Below are 19,247 nucleotides of genomic sequence, written 5' to 3'. Positions count from 1 at the left end.
CAGAGATAGTAAGCAGAAAAGTACCTGGTTGTTCGGTTAGGAAATCACTGTGTTTCTTTCTAATTCTATCTTCGCTCACGGTCGCTCCGTTGCAGACCGTGTTGACACGCTCTGATATCTCAAGCGTTCTACCGGGAGACCAGACATGCATTGCCGGATCACCTTCTTCGCCTCCACAGGGATAAGGCTCATGATTATCTCCAACAGAACAAACAATTGGCCTTGCTGCAGAAAATAAGTCAGCGATTCTTCTGATGCCGGGTATGTCTGGAAATTTCGTAAAATGTGCAAGGACTGGTTTGTCCCTGGCGTTTAGCTGGCACTGATTTTTCGTGACCCCCCTCTCTCCCCCTTCCCCCGGGCCGCTGTTTCCGACCCTTCTTGACATTTTGCCAGCAAAACCTGCGAGAAAAAATGCCTTTCTCGGGAGCCACACAAACCGTCTCTGCGTATTAAAGCTCCGTTCGTAAGCGGAATAGTTTTCGGTCCCCCATTCCATGCAACACACCGCGCTATCTTTGCTAAAGAAACTGTGTGACTGTTTTCGTTCCCTTTTCAGCTGGGTCCGCGATCTGCCAGACACTGCCGGTCGTTTTGCCTTTGTACCTTGAAAAAGATTCATCTTCCTTCTCCACTTCGTAGTTTAGCTGTCCCTGTCCACTGTATTGTCCGAGATCGCTCTCCGTATCTTGCACGCGGAGCCCGTTTTCAATTAGGTGGTCCTTGCCGCCTCTGCGCTGGTCGTTTTCACTTATTCCGTCTGGTTGTACCTACAACGCGGTTACATGAAAATGTTCTTCGTGCTTGTGGCCGGCCGCAGCAAATGCGGAACTGCTGAAATTCCGTAGCCGACCAGAGGCAAGACTTATTTTATCAATAGGCTGAATATTCGTTAGACGTGCAACCGAGAAACGTTCTGTTTTCTGGAACTAAGCGGAGACATCTTTCTTCTTTCCTCTGCGTTCAACTCCGACTGTCGTCTTCGTGGATGAAAAAGCGACCTTGAAGTACCGTACTAGCAGGACAAAGCTATATGGAAGAGACGCACAGGCAAACGACAAACGCTAGTGTGCCAGACAGACAGGTGACTCTGCGAGCTACTCTGGCGTCTTTTTGTTTCGACTTGGACGGTTACAGTCACGATGCAAGATTCGCCGCAGAGCAGCGCGGCAGCTTGTGGAGCAGCCGCGACAATCGGTCCCGCAAAGGAAGACCATTTTCTGCAACTCGTTCTTCGACTCACTGTCGATGCAACCACCGCTTCGACTCCACACTGTCAGCTCTACTATCTCAAACGTTACGCGGAGGAACTAACGAGGGAAGGCAAGCCCTTAAAGTAAGACGTTTTCTGCGACAAATGAGGTTGCGCCGAGCCTCTCGGTACTTACCTTATTCTTCGAGCTCTGATGGCACTGCCCCGTGGATTCCAAGTTCCGGAAAAGCGGGAGACATAGAGGCCTCTCTGGAACTCATTCTTGTCCCCGGAAGGAAATAGCCGAATCAGAGAGAGCTTAAGATCACAACTACCACCGACATCTCTGACGTTCACAGCATATGCGTGCGTATGTACAGGCAGGTCAGACCTTGGTTTCGACTTCAGGCGCCATACACACGCCACACCCGAATGCGAGTCCTACTACGGCTTCTACACCCAGTGCTCTGTCCTGCATGTTTATGTATCCGTTTGTCTTTCTCTTTGCTGCACGTGAGCTTTCGCCTTTGCATAGTGCTCTTAAGACCAGACCATATGGCGAGACCACATCGCGTGAAGCCGAGAAAAAGTGACGTTGTTTCCTAAGGACGAAGCCACGGCTTCTTTGTCAGTTGCTTGCCTTGACCCATGCGCATGTTCGTGTCGCTCTCGCGTGCTTTTCACGAGATGTTTTCTCCTCGACAAGACAATTCCAGAGGAACGAGGAGCGAATCTGAGTGTGTGGCACGCAGGCTGGCACGAGCCGATTTGGAGACAATTCTCATCAAGCGCATCCAGGACGCTGCCAAAGAAGGCACTCCGAATGTCTTCAGATTCCTGGCGGACTGCTTCCACAGAGCTAATGACGAGGTGTACAGCAAGTAAGAATCTTTTCTCGGTCTTGAATGTTATCCCTCGCCTTGTCGTCACAACGCTGTGGTCAGGCGCGAAGCTTCCCTCTGCTTCTGCAGTTTCCCCAATACCTTTATTGGCTGTCGATTGATCTCTCCTTCGAACCCGGTGGCTGCGTTTTTGTGTCGCCTTGGCATTTCTCTCATCGCTGCTTGGACCCCCGCAGACGCCTCCAGGCGTTTGGCCTGGCTCTCACGACTTCCGTTCTACTGTTTCAAATCTCCTGGCGACTCTCCATTTTCGCCTTCACGGAGCACATTTTTCACTCTTTTGTCTCTTGTTCTGGTTCGGCTGACTTCCTCAACCCATTGCTGCGCGCTTCTAATTTGTCTCTTCTTCCCCTCTTCTTCCTCCGTGCGTCGCCTCTCAGCGCATCTGTCGCTCTTCGTCGATAATTTTTCGTGGCTTTCAGCCTTTTCTCTCTTCTCGATCTCTTCAGAGGCCTGCCGGCGGCTCTCCGTCCAGGTGTGGTGCAAGAGCTGCAACGCCAGCTGGTGGATTACTCCGTTCTGCTTCTTTCGTGTCCGGAACTGTTCGAACTTGGAGACCCCCCGCCCTACGCGATGGTAATCTTTCGTCCTCAAGATTGCATCACTTTTTTTTCTCTTGCTTTTTTTCTTCGGTTTCTGGTTTCACGTCTCCGACCTCACAGAAAACCGTTGCTTTCTCCTCGTCTCCTTTCCACCTTCACGGGGCAGGATGCGCCTGCAAGACCTCCACATTTATCACCGTGCTAGCTGCATGTTGTGTACACCTACGGATAGTCTAGGGATCAGGTCCACAGATATATATATATATATATATACAAGAGTAACCATATCTATCTGTCTATCTGTCTATCTGTCTATACATACATATATATATATATATATATATATATATATATATTTGGTTGCCTTTGTGCTTGGGATAACTGGTGAAGGTTTTGTGTCTCTTTTCATATGTGCTGCTGAATTTGCCTCGAACGTTGTTTTGCTTTCGTGTGTTGCTTCGCTGCTGCGTGGAGGCAACTCAGGTGAGTCGGGATGTGAGCGTTTCCTCTGCTTTTGCTTTCAGCTTGGAGAGCAGCTGACGCAGTTCGTCGAGATGGGCTGTCCTCTCTCTTTCTTTGCGCGCATGGTCGACACTCTGGTGCAGCAGGGAACGGAGACAGGCGAAGACTTCCTGGGTCGCTGGTTTACGCCAACCATTAAGTCTCTGTCTGAGAGGCTGAATCTCCACAGCGTAGGCCACACAGCAGGGATGGGCATTCCTCTTCTTCTTGCTCGCCGTCCTTCTCGCCTCTTGGCAGCTGCATCTGCTCACCCTGTAATATCCATTCGCCTCTGCAAGGAACGTCTCCTTTTCCGGTTGTCTGTTTGCCTCCGCTGCCGTCAGATGCCTTTTGGTGCTTCTCGTGTGTCTTATCTGTCAGCCCCTTTGTCCCGTCAACGTTTTACCTTCCCTCTTGTATTCCAGAGAGAGGAGCCGACGCCGAGATCGTTTGTGAGGTTTGTTCGCTCTCTCTGCAGATGACCGAATATAAGTCCGCTCCCCTCAACGCGCTCAAATTCCTCTCGAGTCAGAAGGCTGTCGGTGAGTTCGCGAGAAAAGGATGGCCGAAGAGGAAAAGAAGGATCTGCCAAGGGGGAGGCAAAAGCGAACAGTCAAAGGAGACCGACGCAGCTATAACGTTGTGCCGAAAGGGAAAGGAAAGCCACGAAGAAACCCAAGGAAACGGAAGACGCGCAAGAAGCGAAGGAAGAGCGCAGGACGCAGATGAGGACGGAAGAAGAGTCATGGCAAACCGTCGCTATAGAAGTGAAACCCCGGCCCCGCAGACGACACAGAAGAACAAGTCGCCAGCAGATAGAACTCGAGAACAGAGATTCCAACTCACCACTTGTTTCCAATGTAAAAACCATGTATGCAAATACATTTTTTTTAAGTGCCCCGAGATTTCCTGTTTTGTGCCCTTGCCTCTGTGGACTCGATTCTGGATTCGCGACCTTCTAGCGCTTCTTGGCCTCGGACTGTGTGTCGCGTTCTGTGCTCCCCTGCGCATCGGTTTCTCTTTTTCTCTCGTCGTCTCTTCAACGCTTTTCTCGTTCCCGTTCTCCGGCGTCTCTCCTCTCTGCACCCTCGTGTCTACCTTCTGGATCTGCGTCTTGTTCCTCCATTCTCCGACGCCTCCGGTGCCGTGTGAATCCTTTGCCCGACTCTGCGTTTTGGGACTTTTTGCAGCGCGGTTGATGGCTGACCCCGCCATTTTGCTGCCTGAGTTTCCGCGCCGATTCCCCGTGACGAAACCAGGTCTCTTTTACCAAGAGAATTCCCTGCTTGGACGCCTCCTTGCGCAGACGCTTCTTGACGGACCAACTCTGAAAAACGTAGGAACCCCATACAGGACACAAGAGAGAAAACGTTTGGGCAGGAAAGGCCAGTCTTTCAAAACTCTCGAAATGAAAACCAGGAGGACAGTTGCTCTCGACGAATGTGCTTGTCGGTCATATATAAGTATATATATATATATATGTATATATATATTGATGAGCCCATGCGTGTATGAGTATGTTCGTGGCATTCTTGGGGTCACTACACCAGAAGGTCTCTCCCTTTTGTGGGAGGAACGTGCATGTCGATAGAGACAGCAAGGCATTGAAACATCGCCGAGCGACGACAGGACAGATGATGTCGGAACAAGAAATCAGGGGAAAGAGGTGTAGCGAGGGACTTTCGAAGGAAGGAATATTGCAACTGATGAATTATGAGACCACCAAGATTCCGCCGACACTGAAGTAGGGAATCATGCGCCAGTACCGACGATGATTATATGCGTACATGTACATTTATAACTAAACAAGTACATACACTCATATACACGCATATTTGTGTAGCTAGATTGTATGCAGATATATATATATATATATGTATACCTCTGTCTGTGCGCATATATATATATATATATATATATCGAGAGAGAGAGATATGGGGTGATGTCTTCGTTTGATCTGATGCGGAAAGTTGCTTTCGAGTGGGATTTGACGCGAAGTGCGAGCGTGCATGCACTTGTGTGTCTAGGGGCGCCAAGAGAGTTTGTCGATGAAATATTTCGCGGGAAATCAGGCGCTGACAACTCAGTACTTGCAAGCGACAGTCCAGACGCTCCGCCACGATGAACAGAATCATCAGGAGGTTTTTCTCCAGGTACAGGAGGGGTCTCCACTTGTCTGTCTGCTTCGTCTCTCGCCTTGTTCTCTTTGTCTCTTTTGTGTCCGCTCTTTTGACACTACTTTCATCCGGAGCTCATCTCTCGCACGATTCTGGAATTTCCTGTGAAAAAGGGGCTTGGCTTTGATAATCCAAGATCTTCAGCTTGCACTTCCGTTGTCTCCCTCGCCTTTCCATTCGCGACTATTTCGTCTGCACTTGAGATTCCTGGAGGGGGAGGAAGGAAGACACACTGCGTGCTCCAGGCTTCAGCTGCAGACAAACGGCAGAGTTCTCAAAAAAACAGACAGACACAGATCGCTTCTCTCGTTTCCTACGTTGACCTCTCGACCCTCTTGTCTCTTCGTCTCTTCGCCTCCCGCAGGCCACCTCGGCGCTCAAGTTTTGTATCACAGCGCCTTCGTTCCTTCGTCGGTCTCCTAGTCTTCTTCTTTTCGTTCCTTCTTCATCCCTTCTAATGTCCTTCGCTTTTTCCTTCGCGCGCCTGCCTGGCTGCCTGTCTTCCTCTCTTTCTCTCTTTCTCTCGGACCGAGCAGGGTGTTGTGTCTTTTCTTTTTGGCCAGATCGTCAAGAATTTGTGTCGAGGAGGCTCCGACTGTCGTCACAGAGTCGTGCAATGGTACGGCCAGATTTTGGGCTCGAACGAACTTCGCGCCAAGATGAGTCACATGCTGCGAATGACGCAGCAGCAAGCAGCGGAATCTCTCGACCCTATGCACTCCATGCTCCTCAGTAAGACGAAACACCCGGCACCTGCTCTTACCGACCTCGATTTCGACTCAAGCATGCGCCGACAACCACGAATGCGTATTTGAGTATTTGCATGTGTGCATGCCGACAGATGCGTGCTTGGATAATTTGACTTTGAAGCATCTGTCGACAGCGTGCATCGGTGCTTGGATACATGAATTTGCGTGGACACTTGGCGCTGAAGGTTTGAATAAAGCTGATTCTCCTGTTCCTATCCTAGACATCTCCTGTTCCTATCCTAGGCATCTCCTGTTCTGAAGGGGTGAGGACGCCACACTCATGCAAACGCATGCATGCGGCGATATCGATGAAACGCATCTGGAAACATGTAAATGCGTACTTTCTGTGGTGTATTCATTGATTGTTATGGTGAGTTGAACGCCGAGCGGGCGGTGCAGAGGGAGGTATCCCACTCGCGCTTTCCTGTTCTCTATGTATTTTTTAGAAGCCTGCGTCTATAGGTGGTAGGAAGCGTGAACTGCTGCGTCTCTCTGGGACGATGTTTGTCGTGCTGAACATTCTGTCGGGCATTCATTTTCAGTACGCCTCTACGCCAGTCCATCTGTATATATCTCCATGTATCTGTATCACTGTATTGGTCTTTTTTTTGTGTGTGTGCACGTACGGCACTATAGCTGTGTATAGGGTCCGGGAAGTCTTTGTCACGAATCTGTTTCTTTCGGAGGTGGACCTTCCAAAAAGCGAACACTTGAGGGAAGGTGTAGAGACGCTATGAGGGTGGAGAGAGATGATAGAGTCGTCTGCGGTTTCTCGGCAATCTCTTCCGGCTTTCAGAGGTTCAGGGACAAACGAGTTACGGCTTCACGCTCAACGCCTTCTGGTCGCTCCTCGGTCTAGCGGAACCCATCAAGATGGATAAACTGTGAGACTCTCATGAGGTTTTTCTAAGAACAGAGAAGGAGACAGGCCGGCAGCAACTCTCCATTTCTAAGAGTCATCGTTTAAGTTTAAAAAGTATCGGCTAACTCCGTGACGACCCCCCATGCCTACACCTGCCACCTAACCTGTACATGTATACATTGATATACGCGAAATCACATAAAGGGAGATCTGAACGGATATCTACACAGACGTAAAGATACAAATTTGTCTATATTAGGGTAGGCGCATATCCAGGACCCGTTGTTCAGAAACTCCTTGCTTCTGCGGCCTCTTCCTCGTCTCTGCTTCTTCTCTTTGTTTCTCCGTGGCGTGTTGCTTCCTCCCTCTCCATGTCACTGCCGTGCATGCACACCAGCTTGTTTTTCACTACAGAGACAGACACCGGGGGTCTTGTGTTTCCTCGCGATTTCTTGCTTTCTTCGCGTCGCCTTCGTTTCCTCCTGCGTGCTCAAGGCGCGGTCCTGAAGTTTCTCTAGCGCCAGATGCATCTTCGTCGACTTTCTTCCCTTCTCGACATGCCTGCGTTTTTCAGTTCCGTATGTTAATGCCAGACGCAAAAGCTGATCGCTGTTAACCATTTGATCTTCTTCTTACAAGCGAGAACCGCTTGAAAGACGGTGCATGCGTCGATGCGAGCCTGCATTTGACATGTCTCGTGACGTCTTCATACGCGTTTTCTCACAGACTCAAAAGTCTGTGAATGTGAATGTGGCGCGGAGCCCTTTGTTGACAAGATGCGTAATGTGCGTCCACCGCGCTGTTCTTGAAGACGCGTTCGCAGTCATCTTTGTTATGCACATCCACGCGTCTGTAATTGCGAGTGTGTTCGGATGCGTGCAGATGCTTGTGTGCATCTGGGGGCTCTCTCGGACTGTTTCCTCGCTGGCTTTCCTGCGGTTCAGGTCGGATCTTTGTTACTTTTTCTGCTTGCGTGGTGACGCCGTGGCGAGAGAGGTCCTGGGAGATCTCGCGAAAGACGCGAAGCTGGGGAACGAGGCTTCCGTCTCTGCGGCGGAGAAGTTCTGCAACGCAAAGGGCGTTTTGAAGGCAGAAACGAAGTTTCCGTCAGAGGTTTTCTGGCTTGCTCTCAAGGCCGTCCGTGTGCTCTTCAAGTGAGGCCGCGAGCGCGAAGTTGCGCGTCTCCTCTGGCGACCTGTGGACACAGCGACAGAAGAAGGGAGGAAAGGCGCAAAGAAGGAAAAACGCGAATTGACATCTGCGCAAATACAGAGGAGACCGAACTTTCGCGAAGAGACACAGGAACCTGTACAGAGCTCTCGACAGACGCAGGCATGGGTCTGCGATAATATGCATGCGTGCGCGTTGTCCACATATATAGACAGAGACGCATACACGCACACACACGGGGTGCATGTGTGAGAGAGAAAAGGATTCGAGAGAGGACGCGGGAAAGTAAAAACAAGACGCTGAATAGTCACTGAAACGCGAGAAATCCGATGTTTTATGGGGGGCACACCAGAAAACGGCTCCAAGTTCCTCCGCGCTCTCTCCGGCTGGCAGATCCGTTGTAGCAGCCGCATGCCAATCTCGAGGGAGCAACCGTCCACCTCTCTGCCCACCAACTCGGCCGAGAAGGAACCTTCGTGGATGCCTTTTCCCCGCTTTCTTTGCCGTGTTCGAAACCGCGTTTCCTTGCAGTCCGTGCATGGCGGAGTTCACGAGAATTCTTCAGAAGTTCCAGAGCGTCCACGATCAAGGTGCTTCTCCAACGTCTCCGGAGTACCGCTTTCTCGTCGCCGAAATCTTGTCTTGGCGCACGGTAGGTCGCTCACGACGCCTGTCCGAGTGAAGGACGGAAGTATCAGGAAACACCGTGCATGCATTCGGAAACAAAAGCGGCGCTCTGGAGGGCGAGCTGTGTCGAACGACTTTCGAATTGCAACGCGTCCAACGCCGACGCGTCCTTTCGACAACGCAGACAGCTGGAGAGACGTGAGAGGGGGAAGGTGTGCGTGGTCTCAGGGCATTGCCCATGCAGAGTGGCGTCTGAAGGGGATGAGGCTGCCTTCCCAAGAAGCCTGCGCCTTCCCCGCGCTGTCGCTCTGGCCTCTTTCTTCCGTTCAGCTCTGGCCGACTGACACCTTTGCCATGCAAACAGCCGTTCTGTCGCCGTGAAGAAAGGTCTGCGGTGACCTCGCGTTGAAGTTTAGAGGCAGTGCGCCAGTCTTCCACGTTGTCATGCCAGTCGAGCTTCGTCGCGGGTGTGTCTCGAATTGTTGGAGGCGCGAGGTTTGACGAGTACCCAGCGGCGGAAACACTGTTCGGCTTTGGCTTCTCTGCAGGTCATTCTCCACCCGAAGTTCTGCTCGCTCTACTGGCACTTGGTGCATCTCGGTCTCTCTTGGCTGCTGCGCGCAGTCTACTGTTTCAACCTTGACGGCTCGTGCAGGCTCGACGAAGAGACCCTGTCAGTCAAGCCCCCCCGTCTCGCGACACTCGTCATGCAGGTCCGCAAACGGAGAAGAGAGAGACGAACTCTGCAGCGCTGGGACTCGTTTTCTGAGCTTCTGGTATCCTCCGAAGTTCCTTGAGTTTTTCCTAAACAGATGCCTCTGCGCCTATGCAGTCTCTTCTGTTTTCTCAATCCGCGCAAGGCTCTTTGAGGAGGAGGCGAGCCGCAGAGAGCTGAGCGTCGGAAGCCGACGAAAGAGCATGAGGGTGAATCAGCGTAGCAAGGCAGAGATTTCCTCTGTGTCCACTGAACTCGACTTTTCGCCTTTCTCCAGCTTGAGATTTCTCTCCCGAACGTTTCGGTGTCTCCTTTCTCTCTTCGCAGTCTTGTCCGCCGCCTCTGCAGGTCGAGCGACAGCGCGCAGCTCGAGCGAACGCCAGCGGCAGCCAGTCTCCCAACCACGCTGCCAACGCTTCCCAAGACGTCACCACTCCCCCTCAGTTTGCAGGTAAATTCTCACTCTGTGCTTCTCTCTATGTTCTTCACTCGTGTTTTCTCTGTTTGTTCTTGTCTTCCTCCATCTGTTTCCTCTTCTCTCGCTTCGTGTCTGTCTCGTATTCGCTCCTCTCTCTGCCGTCCAGCCTCCGTGTGTACTCTGTGCATGTCGTCCTTTTCGGGTGCCCCCGCCGGCTGAGGACTTTTCCATTCGTCGAATTTCCCCTCACGAGAGTGAGTTCAGAGAGTGCGACGGAGAGCAATGCAGTAAAAAAGAGAGAAGGATACAGCGAAAGAATGAATCTGGGAAAGGGGTCTGTCGGTCGCCGCGCTACTCGACTGGGGACTTCCGTCTCCTTTGCCGACGGGCGGCGATTTCGCGCGCGTCAGCGTCTGCTTCATCTCTTCAGCTCTGCCGAGCGCCTTGGTCGAGGACCTTTTCTCCAGCATCCGACGGATGCTCGAACTGCAGTCTGTCTACCTATCTGTTCGAAGCTCGCAAGGCTTTGAGCAGCCGCCAATTGCCGCGATGGACGCCGAGCTCGTCGCCTCGGCCTGCATCGCTGTCATGACTGCCTCCGACTTCTTCCGGAACGTCCATCTGCGCTGCGACGGGTGAGAGGAAGCGAACAAGATGGGGGAAGAGACGACGAACGCTGAAGACGGCGGAAACAAGAGAGAGAGAGGTAGAGAGACGCGAAGAAGAAGGCAGAGGAGAGGGGAAGAAAGAGAGCGAGAGAGGCGAGGCCTTCTCCGTTGCACGCGCAGTTCACTTGCGACGGACGAACGGGTCGGGGGGGGGGGGGGGAGAAAGGCGTAAAAACCAAAAGGGCGCGCAAGGAAAACACGAACAACGACTGTTCCTTTTCACTTTGTCCTCGTTTTCCCTTGTACTGACCAGTGTCCATTTCTCTCTATCTCTCTCCTCTCTCCTCTCTCCGTGCCTCTATTTTCTGTGTGTTTTGCGTTCTATCTCCGTCTTCTTCTTCTCACTTGACTTCCTTCTCTGTCTTCATTGCGTTTCTGTTTGATGTCGGTTTCTGCGCATTTTACGTCAGCGCGTGCAAGACGCTCTACTTCATGTTCCTCACCGAGGGAGTCCGAGACCGTCTGGAAAGCATCCCCGTGGTGCAGGAGCACCTCGTCCGGGCGCTCACTGAAGTATTTATTGCCTCTGAACGTGGTAGGAATTTATCGCGTCGCCAGGCGACTTGACAAGGACCTGTCTGTCCGTCTTGTTTGCTCACTCCTCGAAGATGATCTGTGTTCGTCCATGTTTCCTGGTTCGTCCATGTTTCCTGGTTCGTCCATGTTTCCTGGTTCGTCCATGTTTCCTGGTGTCGAGACCCATTCCAGCGGTAAAGGCGAAAGAGCAAGTTCAACGGACTCAGTTTCCATCTCCCGCCCACGGTTTCGCTTCGACGGAAACTGAGACTCGGAGCTCTGTCTTTGAGTCCCAAGAGCGAAGTCTCGCACCCCAAGTCTCTCCGTCGTCGGTCAAGTGATCAAGTCGTCGAGGCAGCAGCGGCTGCCTTTTTTTTGCCGCTCTTTGCCCTGAGGGCTGAGAGATCTCTGAAAGAAAGAGCCGAGTAGACAAATGCGTATGTGGACGCCTGCGCGCGTTTTCTTTTCTTTTCTGGACGCCGTCTCTGCTGAAAGCAACACAGCCGAAATCGAAAACGCGCCGGGAGTCGACGAGAGTGTCGGGCGTCTCCGACGCATGTTTTCCACCCTTCGTCACTCTCAGGCGCACGGCAACAGACACAGACTCTCGATTTCCTCCCCACTCTGCTTCTCTGTCCCTTCCTTTTCTCCTCAATGTCTCTCACGACGCTTCTTCCTCTGCTTTCGTCTCCTTTTTCGCCACTGGACGGGCGCGGCGAAATGACTTGCAGGTTCCTACTACGACCGCATCACCTTCCGGATCCCTATCGTAGACCTCTTTCAGAAGCTGCTCGTCGTCGACAACTACAAAGAGGCGCTGCACCGCCTCGGCTCGTCCAGCCCCGAGGTAAACTGGAGGAATCTCAGCAAGACATCATACCTGTATCAATAAAATACATAGATAGATACTCTGTGTAGATATGTTGCATCTACGGGCACGCCGAGCGCCGACAAGCGTGAGCAGACGAATCAAAAGGCGAAAGATGGAGAGAAGAACCAAGGCGTGGACAGAGCGAGGAGCAGAAGCAAACGAATGGGGAGCGTGTGTGAACGAAAGAGTGCCACAAAGAACAGAAGACGAGGAACCCCAGTCAGAAGAAGGAGAACGAAGAGAGGAGAGAACCGTTTCGAAACAGGAGGAAACGTCTGAGAATCACCTTCAAACAGAACGACGAGAAAAAACGAAAAACGTAAAATCGTTTTCTTGTCGCGCATGCGTGTCTGGAAACAGAAGTTCATCCACATGATTCACTTGCTCCTCAACGACGTCTCCACCCTCGTCGACCAGGCCATGTCTGCGTTGACGGAGATCCGGAAGCGCCAACATGAAGGTCGGTCCTGCTGTGCTTTCTCGAGTTCGTGTCTCCCCTTCTTATCCAACTCGTTCTGTCTCCTGAACTCGGTCTTTTCTTCGTCTGGCCTCTCTCCTGTGTCGTCTTCTCCCGTTCGCTGTTCTCTTGCTGCTTTCTGAGAGCCGCGCGTTGAACGTCCAACTGCACCTCCTTTGTCAACCGTTCACAGCTTCACACCTGGAAGTCGACTCGGTGGCTCGGGACCGTTTGCGTGGAGGACGTCTCGGCCTTTTTTCTGCCTCGGTCTTTCACTCTCCCTCCGCTGGAACTTTTATCTCGGCTTGGAACTTTTATCTCGGCTTCGTTCGCTTCTGAGTGCCGGCCTGCTCTCTGCGACGTCGCGCCCAGCAAGGGCTGCTGCTTTCTCCTTTTTCCCGATTTTCCTCTTCGTTTATCGATTGTTCTCATCGTTTATCGATTTTTCTCCTTGGTTTTCTGCCCAGGCCGCGACCACGATGAGCCTCCGCAGCCAAGTGCGACAACGGAGGGCGCAGCAGCTGAGGCGGCGGCGGCTGCTGCAGGAGCGAGCCCAAGTCGATCGTCTTCTTCTGGGACTGAAGACGAAGAAGACGAGGAGGAAGATGATGGTAGGCAATAAAAGCTCCAAACCTACTCGCGACGACTGAGTGAGGAAAACAACCCGTTGGCTTCCAAGAAAGTTTCCACTCGAGCAAGTGCCACCCTCTCGGTCTTCACTTTTGCGCGCAGCTGCAAGGCATGCACTTCGAGGTTGACACGACCTGGTCTCTCCTCATGTGTTCATTGCATAGATCTCTTTGAAAGAGAGAAGTCTTTTGACACCCTTCGGCCGAGCATATGTGGGCTTTCCTTGTTGCTCTTCCTTTCATGCTCTGCCGCTCCTTTACGAAGCGTCTGTGTAGACCACCGTGGCAGCGAGTGCCTAGGAAAGAGAAGTTCATGCATGCGTGCGCCAATGTACACATGTAAAAACCATGAGCTTAGACTCCAAAGACATTTATACATGAACAATTCTACGTCTCTCAGACAAGGGCATTCATACGTCTCTGCGTGAGCATACATCCACATAAACGCGTAGACATATATATATATATATATATTTGCATGCAAAATGAGTGTACATATGTATATATGGGCATGTAGATGTAGATGTGTCTCTATGTGCTCATGCGTAAGGGCAAGTCAAGTGAATATTTTTTGTTTGCTTCGCTTCAGCGGGGGCTTCTTTGGAAGGCAATGCACAGCTGAGGCGGGAGACATGGTCTCGCCTGGAGGCGACGACCCGCGATCTTTGCAGTCTCGGCTTCAACGCATGCAGCCTTTTCAGTCTCTATGCCAAAGAGTGTGGTACGTCTTCACTCAGCGCAGATTCTTGGAAAGCTCTAAGTGCCGACGAAACAAGGAATCGCATGTAAACTACAATCACAACGGTGTGCTAACACATATATATATATATATATATATTTATGTGTATGTGTGTGCCCACAGAAGGGGTCGTTTTGTACTTGGAGCCCATGCATGCGGTGCCATTCCGGTATTTCTCTCAGGACACTGCTAGATGAGAAGAAAGAACGACGTTCTGCCTTTGCTTCTTGAAGGGGTGTCGTCGTTTGGAGCATCTGCATCTCTGTCACTGTTGATGGGCAGAGTGAAGTGGCGTGATCCTGTGAGCTGATTTCCCCTCTTTTTCAGGCGCGTACATCATTCGCAGCTCGAGCATTCTGCCTCAGGCTGTGACGACGCTGGACTGTTGTCTGGATCATCTGGTCGGACCTCGATGTCTCCAACTCAAGGTAGGCTCCCAGAGTCGCATGCTGCGTTTTAATGTAGCAGTTCATGGCTTGCGAAGGAGTTGTTTTTTGGGGATCCTCCCTTTTTGCGTCCTCCCCTCTCCTGGGGGTGTACATACAATGGAATATGGCTGTCGGGCTTCGCTTCTTTGAAAGCTTTCGAACGGTTTCTTCGCTTCGTTTTCTTGCTTTTCCGTGTGCACTGACTGAACGTGAGAAACGTGCGTCTTGGCACTTCCATTTTCGCAGGTCAACAACATGGAAAGTTACAACTTCCAGCCTAAGAAGTGGCTCATGAAAGTCCTCGAAAGTTACGTCTATCTCTGTAAGTTTCAGTTCCGCCTCAGGGTGAAAAGTGGGTCTCCACCGTGTCTTCACTTTGTGCCTGTCCGATCGATCTACTCACGTACGTTCAGACATATATATATATATATATATATATCTACATATATTTCTACATATATATATATATATATGTAGATGTATATGTGTATGATACAGGTGTCGTCTGGTTTACAACGGCAGATGTTCGTACGTTGTTAGATTTCTATGATTCGAGAAGCCGGTCGGCAGGCGCCTGAGGCGAGTTGACACATTTTTCTCATGAAAGCCTCACCAGGTTTCCTCGTGCTCGTTTTCCTCTGCACGCAGTGCAAGCGGACCCGGAGGGCGGGGATTCCCTGGTGGCCGAAATTCTCAAGGACGGGCGTTATTTCCAAAAGGAAACCGTGAACAAGGCCGTGAGTTTTTTCTGTTTTTCTTTCGGCGAAATATTTCGAGCTGTCGAGCGAGGACATGCCTTCCCTTCCGCTCTCTCGCGTTTTTCTCCGATCGCGAGTCGACATCCTCATCCACGATGTGTTCCTTTTCTGTTCTTTGCTTGTTTCACGAGTCCTCTTTTTCAAGTTTCTCTCTGTCTACTCCGTTCACGTCGTGCTGGTCTCAGGCCGTTCGTTTGTTTTGAAGGTTTCATCTTTTTCGTCTTCTCTTTCGTGGGTCCTCGTCCTTCGCCTTTCTCTTCCTTCTTCTCCTCTGCCTCGCATTTCACAAGTGGAGTGACTCTTTCGAACCCTCGGACTTGTGCGTCCAGTTCTATCTGACTGCCAGTCCATGCGACCGCCGCCTCCGTTCGTCTCTCGGCAACATTCGTCCAGCGGTTGCAGAGCGAGAGACGGAGTGCCTGGAATTGCCCGGTCTTCTAGGTGGCCTTGGCTATCGCCGGCGAAAGCTTCTTGTTTCCCTGGTTTTTTCAGTACAGGATTGCGAAACGCGAGGGTCTGATGAATCTGAAGTTACTCGAAAAATTCCAGGAGCTCGTCAAGCGGCTCTCTGAAGGCAAAGAAGAAGACTTCGAGATCGACCTCGACGCTTTTCCGGTGGGAAGCGAAGCGAAAGTTCTTGCTGATTCATCTCAGTCATCTACTTGTATATATATATATATATATATACATATAAATATAAATATATATATATATATACATACATACATATAAATATAAGTATATATATATACATATGTTTATATATATATATATATATATATATATATGGCAAGCACTTCTTTGGTGAAGGCAGGAAAGGGCGTCTTTTTTGTCGGGGGCAGGTGAACACAGCCTCCCCAGTCTGGTCTCTAAAGCCGTGTGTCGACCTCCTACGCGTCTCTATCGAGACGTGGATGTATCTGTATACCTTTTTGAGTAGCAGAAAACTCTTCTGCAGAGCCTCTCAGAAAAAGCAGGGTATTTGAGTGAGCGTGCGGTAGATAACCGGTATGGTCTCAAAGTCCCAGAAGCCGTGTGATCTACTGTTCGTGTCGTCTTATCCAATTGAAGAGAGTGGGGCCTGTAGGAACAGCAGTCACGTGCGATTTGAGAGATCTAAGTGGAACGCCACTGCATCGTGATGCCGAGGAGATCTGATGTTTTGACTTCAACCCAAAGCGTGGAGATGCGAGGAGAGGAAGATTCAAGGCCGCCGCAGCGCCGTTCTGTTTGTGTACGCAGGCGGAGTATCTAGACCCGATCATGGCAGACGTCATGACGGACCCGGTCAAACTCCCCACGAGCAACAACATCATGGACAGGAAGCACATTGAGAGACACCTCATGTCGGATCCCTCAGATCCTTTCAACAGGTGGGCAGTGACCCTTTCACACAAATGCCGGCTCTGAACTCCTTTCGAGGTGGTAACGCCGTAAACCGTCGTCGGTCACCAGTCGTTTGCATGGAGACAAACTCTTTCGCGGTTTTGTGGGAGCCGTACATCGGCCAGCGAGGGTTGTCCGACTCTGCGAATTCAGCGTTTCCGCGATGTCTATGCGATAGGAAACAGATGCGGGCACTCTCCCGTAATGCCGACCTGCCACTGTTGTACGGACAGCGAAGTTAACAAGCGAACACGCAGGCTAGCAGAGACTGTGGAGGATGAGAGGTCTCAGCAATGTTCTTCGTGGAAGATTCACAGAGAGCAAGAAACACAGGTTTTCCTGCAAGAGACGCTGCTCCTGTGAGATGCGGAGTGGAAATGACGGAGTCAGCGACTGCAGTCTACACCGGCAAAAACGATAGTTCGGTTGCTTCAGAAACTCTACGTTTTCTGTGTTTCCTAAGCTGTCAGAATCAGATGGCGACAAACTGCTCGAGGTGCCGAGCGGGACAGTCATCGTTTTGGGTGTTCACAGAAAGAGTTCTACGGAGTGGCGCGATGCATCATTCGGGGAATGTATCATTGCGTGCTGTCTTCTCAGAATGCCCTTGACGAAGGACGAGCTAATTCCTTTGCCTGAGCTGCGCAAAGAAATCATGGACTTCATCGCCACGCAACAAAAAGCGAAAGCGACCTAAGTCCAGATACCCCGCAGGCAAAACACGCTCCGATGCACAAGAAAACATCGTTTCTTTGGTAGCCTTGCATGTCAGGCAACCTTCAGAAACGTGGAAAGACTTTTTAATCCTGTGGCTTGGAGGACGTACGACACAGGCGGCCTCTCCCCTGAGCGTCAACCGGACACAACGCAACCGTCTCAGCCAGACCACCGCCGCGCAAAGCTGGTCCACGTCTATATCTGCATTCGCTAATTCACTGTCTCACTAAATCTTGTTTTGCTACAATCCAAACAGGAGAATGTGTGGGAGCGCGTGTTCTTGGTGCGGATATATATATATATATATATATATATATATATACACTGCGGTTGTGGGGGTGGGAGGAGGGAAGGAGCGCGTACAAGGGTGTATTCTGAAGTCTGTGCTTTTGTTTGTCCAGCGTCTCCTCATGCGTGCCTTTCTTCGGATTCGCTTGTGTTTGTGCCGACTGTAGCCCCGAGAAACCGTTTTCAGGCGCTTCAGTTGATGTGCAAGAGAGTGGATTTGTTGGTATGCATGTATATTCCGTTGTGTATCCTAGATAGATATCGTAAGATTGCATCTGTTTGTAAATTTACGAATTTCTCTGCCTGTTTCAGCAAGACTCCGCTTCGGACGGGCTGTCAGCTGTTTTCCGATGCGAGAAGGAAGGAAAGTAGACTTTTGAAAGAGGCGGGCGAGCTAGGAGAGAACAACACAGAAAACGAGTGCACTGGTCGCGTGATGGGTGAATGTCTGTTCTGTTTATGGCATTCCGGTGAGCGTTTGTAAAAAGGAGCTGGAGCGCCCTTGGAGAGGGAAGCTTTAGAGCTCAATTTTGCCATAGAAAGATGGCATTTAGAGGTCTTCTGTAGACAAAGCGGGATGAGCTGGCGACTGCTCGCATTAAAGGGCGGCATGCGTCTAATATGTTCGCATGCAGTACCAGTCAGATAATAACTGAAGCTAAACTTCTTGGTACACACGAAAAGGGGGAGTCTACGTTTATGTAAGCTACCGTTGTCTGGGTAGTTCGTGTGTCAAGGCGATGAAAGCGTTTGAGGCTTATGCATGTGGCAGAATCTTGTTGTGTTCACATCACCAGTTAAGGGATCAACACAGTTTTAGTCGTGGCGACTAGGCGGACGGGAAAGGGGGGGAAGAAAAAGTGAGTGGGTCCCAGCAGAGGGAGTTCCATCCGTAGGGCTTCTTGTCTGCGGGGTACTGTGTGCGGAATCACAGGGTGTCTACTCCACTGGACTGACATGGGTTGCTGAGTGGAAACGTGTTTCGCTTGACGAAACTCCTGCCAAAGTGAAACATTTCTCGAGTTTCAATGGCGCAGCACACATTGAAAAACAAAAGCAAGACAGGGGCGTACTGCACGTCAAGAAACAACTTCCCGGTTAACGGGTCAGATGAGGGCTCTCTTGTCGCAGGCATTGTGAGGAGAGCTGGATTGCTAATCCAATCGACGTAGATTCTAAGTACACGCGTGATATGTGGAGACTTCTAAATCCTGAGCGTATCAACCTGAGAAGCGGGGGCGAGACTCACTTTTCTCAGACGAAAGAAGCATACAGCCAGAAGAAGAAACCGCAGCTGTGCCGCAGTCTCGGTCAAAAGGCAGTAATAGGATTCGGCGAAACTGACTCTATAAAGTGGAAGGCTTGCCGAATACGGACATACATTCATGTGTGCACATAGTTACAATTTCTGCATAGAGAACGTCGTGATCTGTGAGTAGCGCATCCGGACAACGGAATAACCAAATGAATAATGGTCGCACACAAATTTCTCCTGTTTTCCTTCATACCGCTGGAATTAAACACTGGAAGGCCGTTCTATGTAGCTGATGCTTTTTACGTTGTACACTCTCATGAAACGTTGTTTTGGTATTCCTTCAGATAGTTCGGTGTCTTACTCGAGGATCGACGAAGCAACATACGTGGCAATGCCCGCTCCAAAGAAAACAGTCCCAAAACCGCATGAATTGACCATACGGCTACCCATTGTTCAAGACAGTGTATTAGTGTTGGACTCTTGCTTTGTGGTAAATGATAACTGCCGAGGTAAAAACCTGTTCGACGGCCAAGAGCCGATGTTCAATACGTGCACCCGAGCTATAATGTATGGTCAGGCTTAGTTCAGCAGCTCTCCTCGTTAGCACAAGGACCTGTGCGAACTTGATGTCGGTGACCGGCCTCCCAGAGACCTCCTTTATTCTTTATGTTGTGGAAAGG

The 19,247-nt window shown here is 50.8% G+C and overlaps 1 protein-coding gene across 1 annotated transcript; it reads left to right on the top strand.

The window, feature by feature from the left end:
• Nucleotides 1-225: 225 nt before the first annotated feature.
• TGME49_280490 (U-box domain-containing protein) lies at nt 226-18,351 on the top strand. Its single transcript, XM_002371402.2, has 25 exons — nt 226-1,336; nt 1,945-2,073; nt 2,544-2,670; nt 3,161-3,328; nt 3,616-3,679; nt 4,328-4,473; nt 5,165-5,290; nt 5,878-6,046; nt 6,860-6,947; nt 7,870-8,079; nt 8,627-8,747; nt 9,271-9,435; nt 9,765-9,888; nt 10,286-10,490; nt 10,934-11,058; nt 11,771-11,886; nt 12,271-12,370; nt 12,835-12,978; nt 13,586-13,717; nt 14,063-14,163; nt 14,410-14,485; nt 14,812-14,900; nt 15,414-15,536; nt 16,164-16,294; nt 16,908-18,351. Exons 1-25 carry the CDS (start codon nt 1,143-1,145, stop codon nt 17,002-17,004), a joined length of 3,270 nt encoding a protein of 1,089 aa, XP_002371443.1. The 5' UTR covers nt 226-1,142; the 3' UTR covers nt 17,005-18,351.
• Nucleotides 18,352-19,247: the final 896 nt, after the last annotated feature.

This window comes from Toxoplasma gondii, chromosome VIIa (genome assembly GCF_000006565.2).
Source record: "Toxoplasma gondii ME49 chromosome VIIa, whole genome shotgun sequence".
Classification (NCBI taxonomy): domain Eukaryota; phylum Apicomplexa; class Conoidasida; order Eucoccidiorida; family Sarcocystidae; genus Toxoplasma; species Toxoplasma gondii.
Note: the sequence above shows the minus strand (reverse complement) of the source record. Positions and strands in the feature narration are given on the sequence as shown.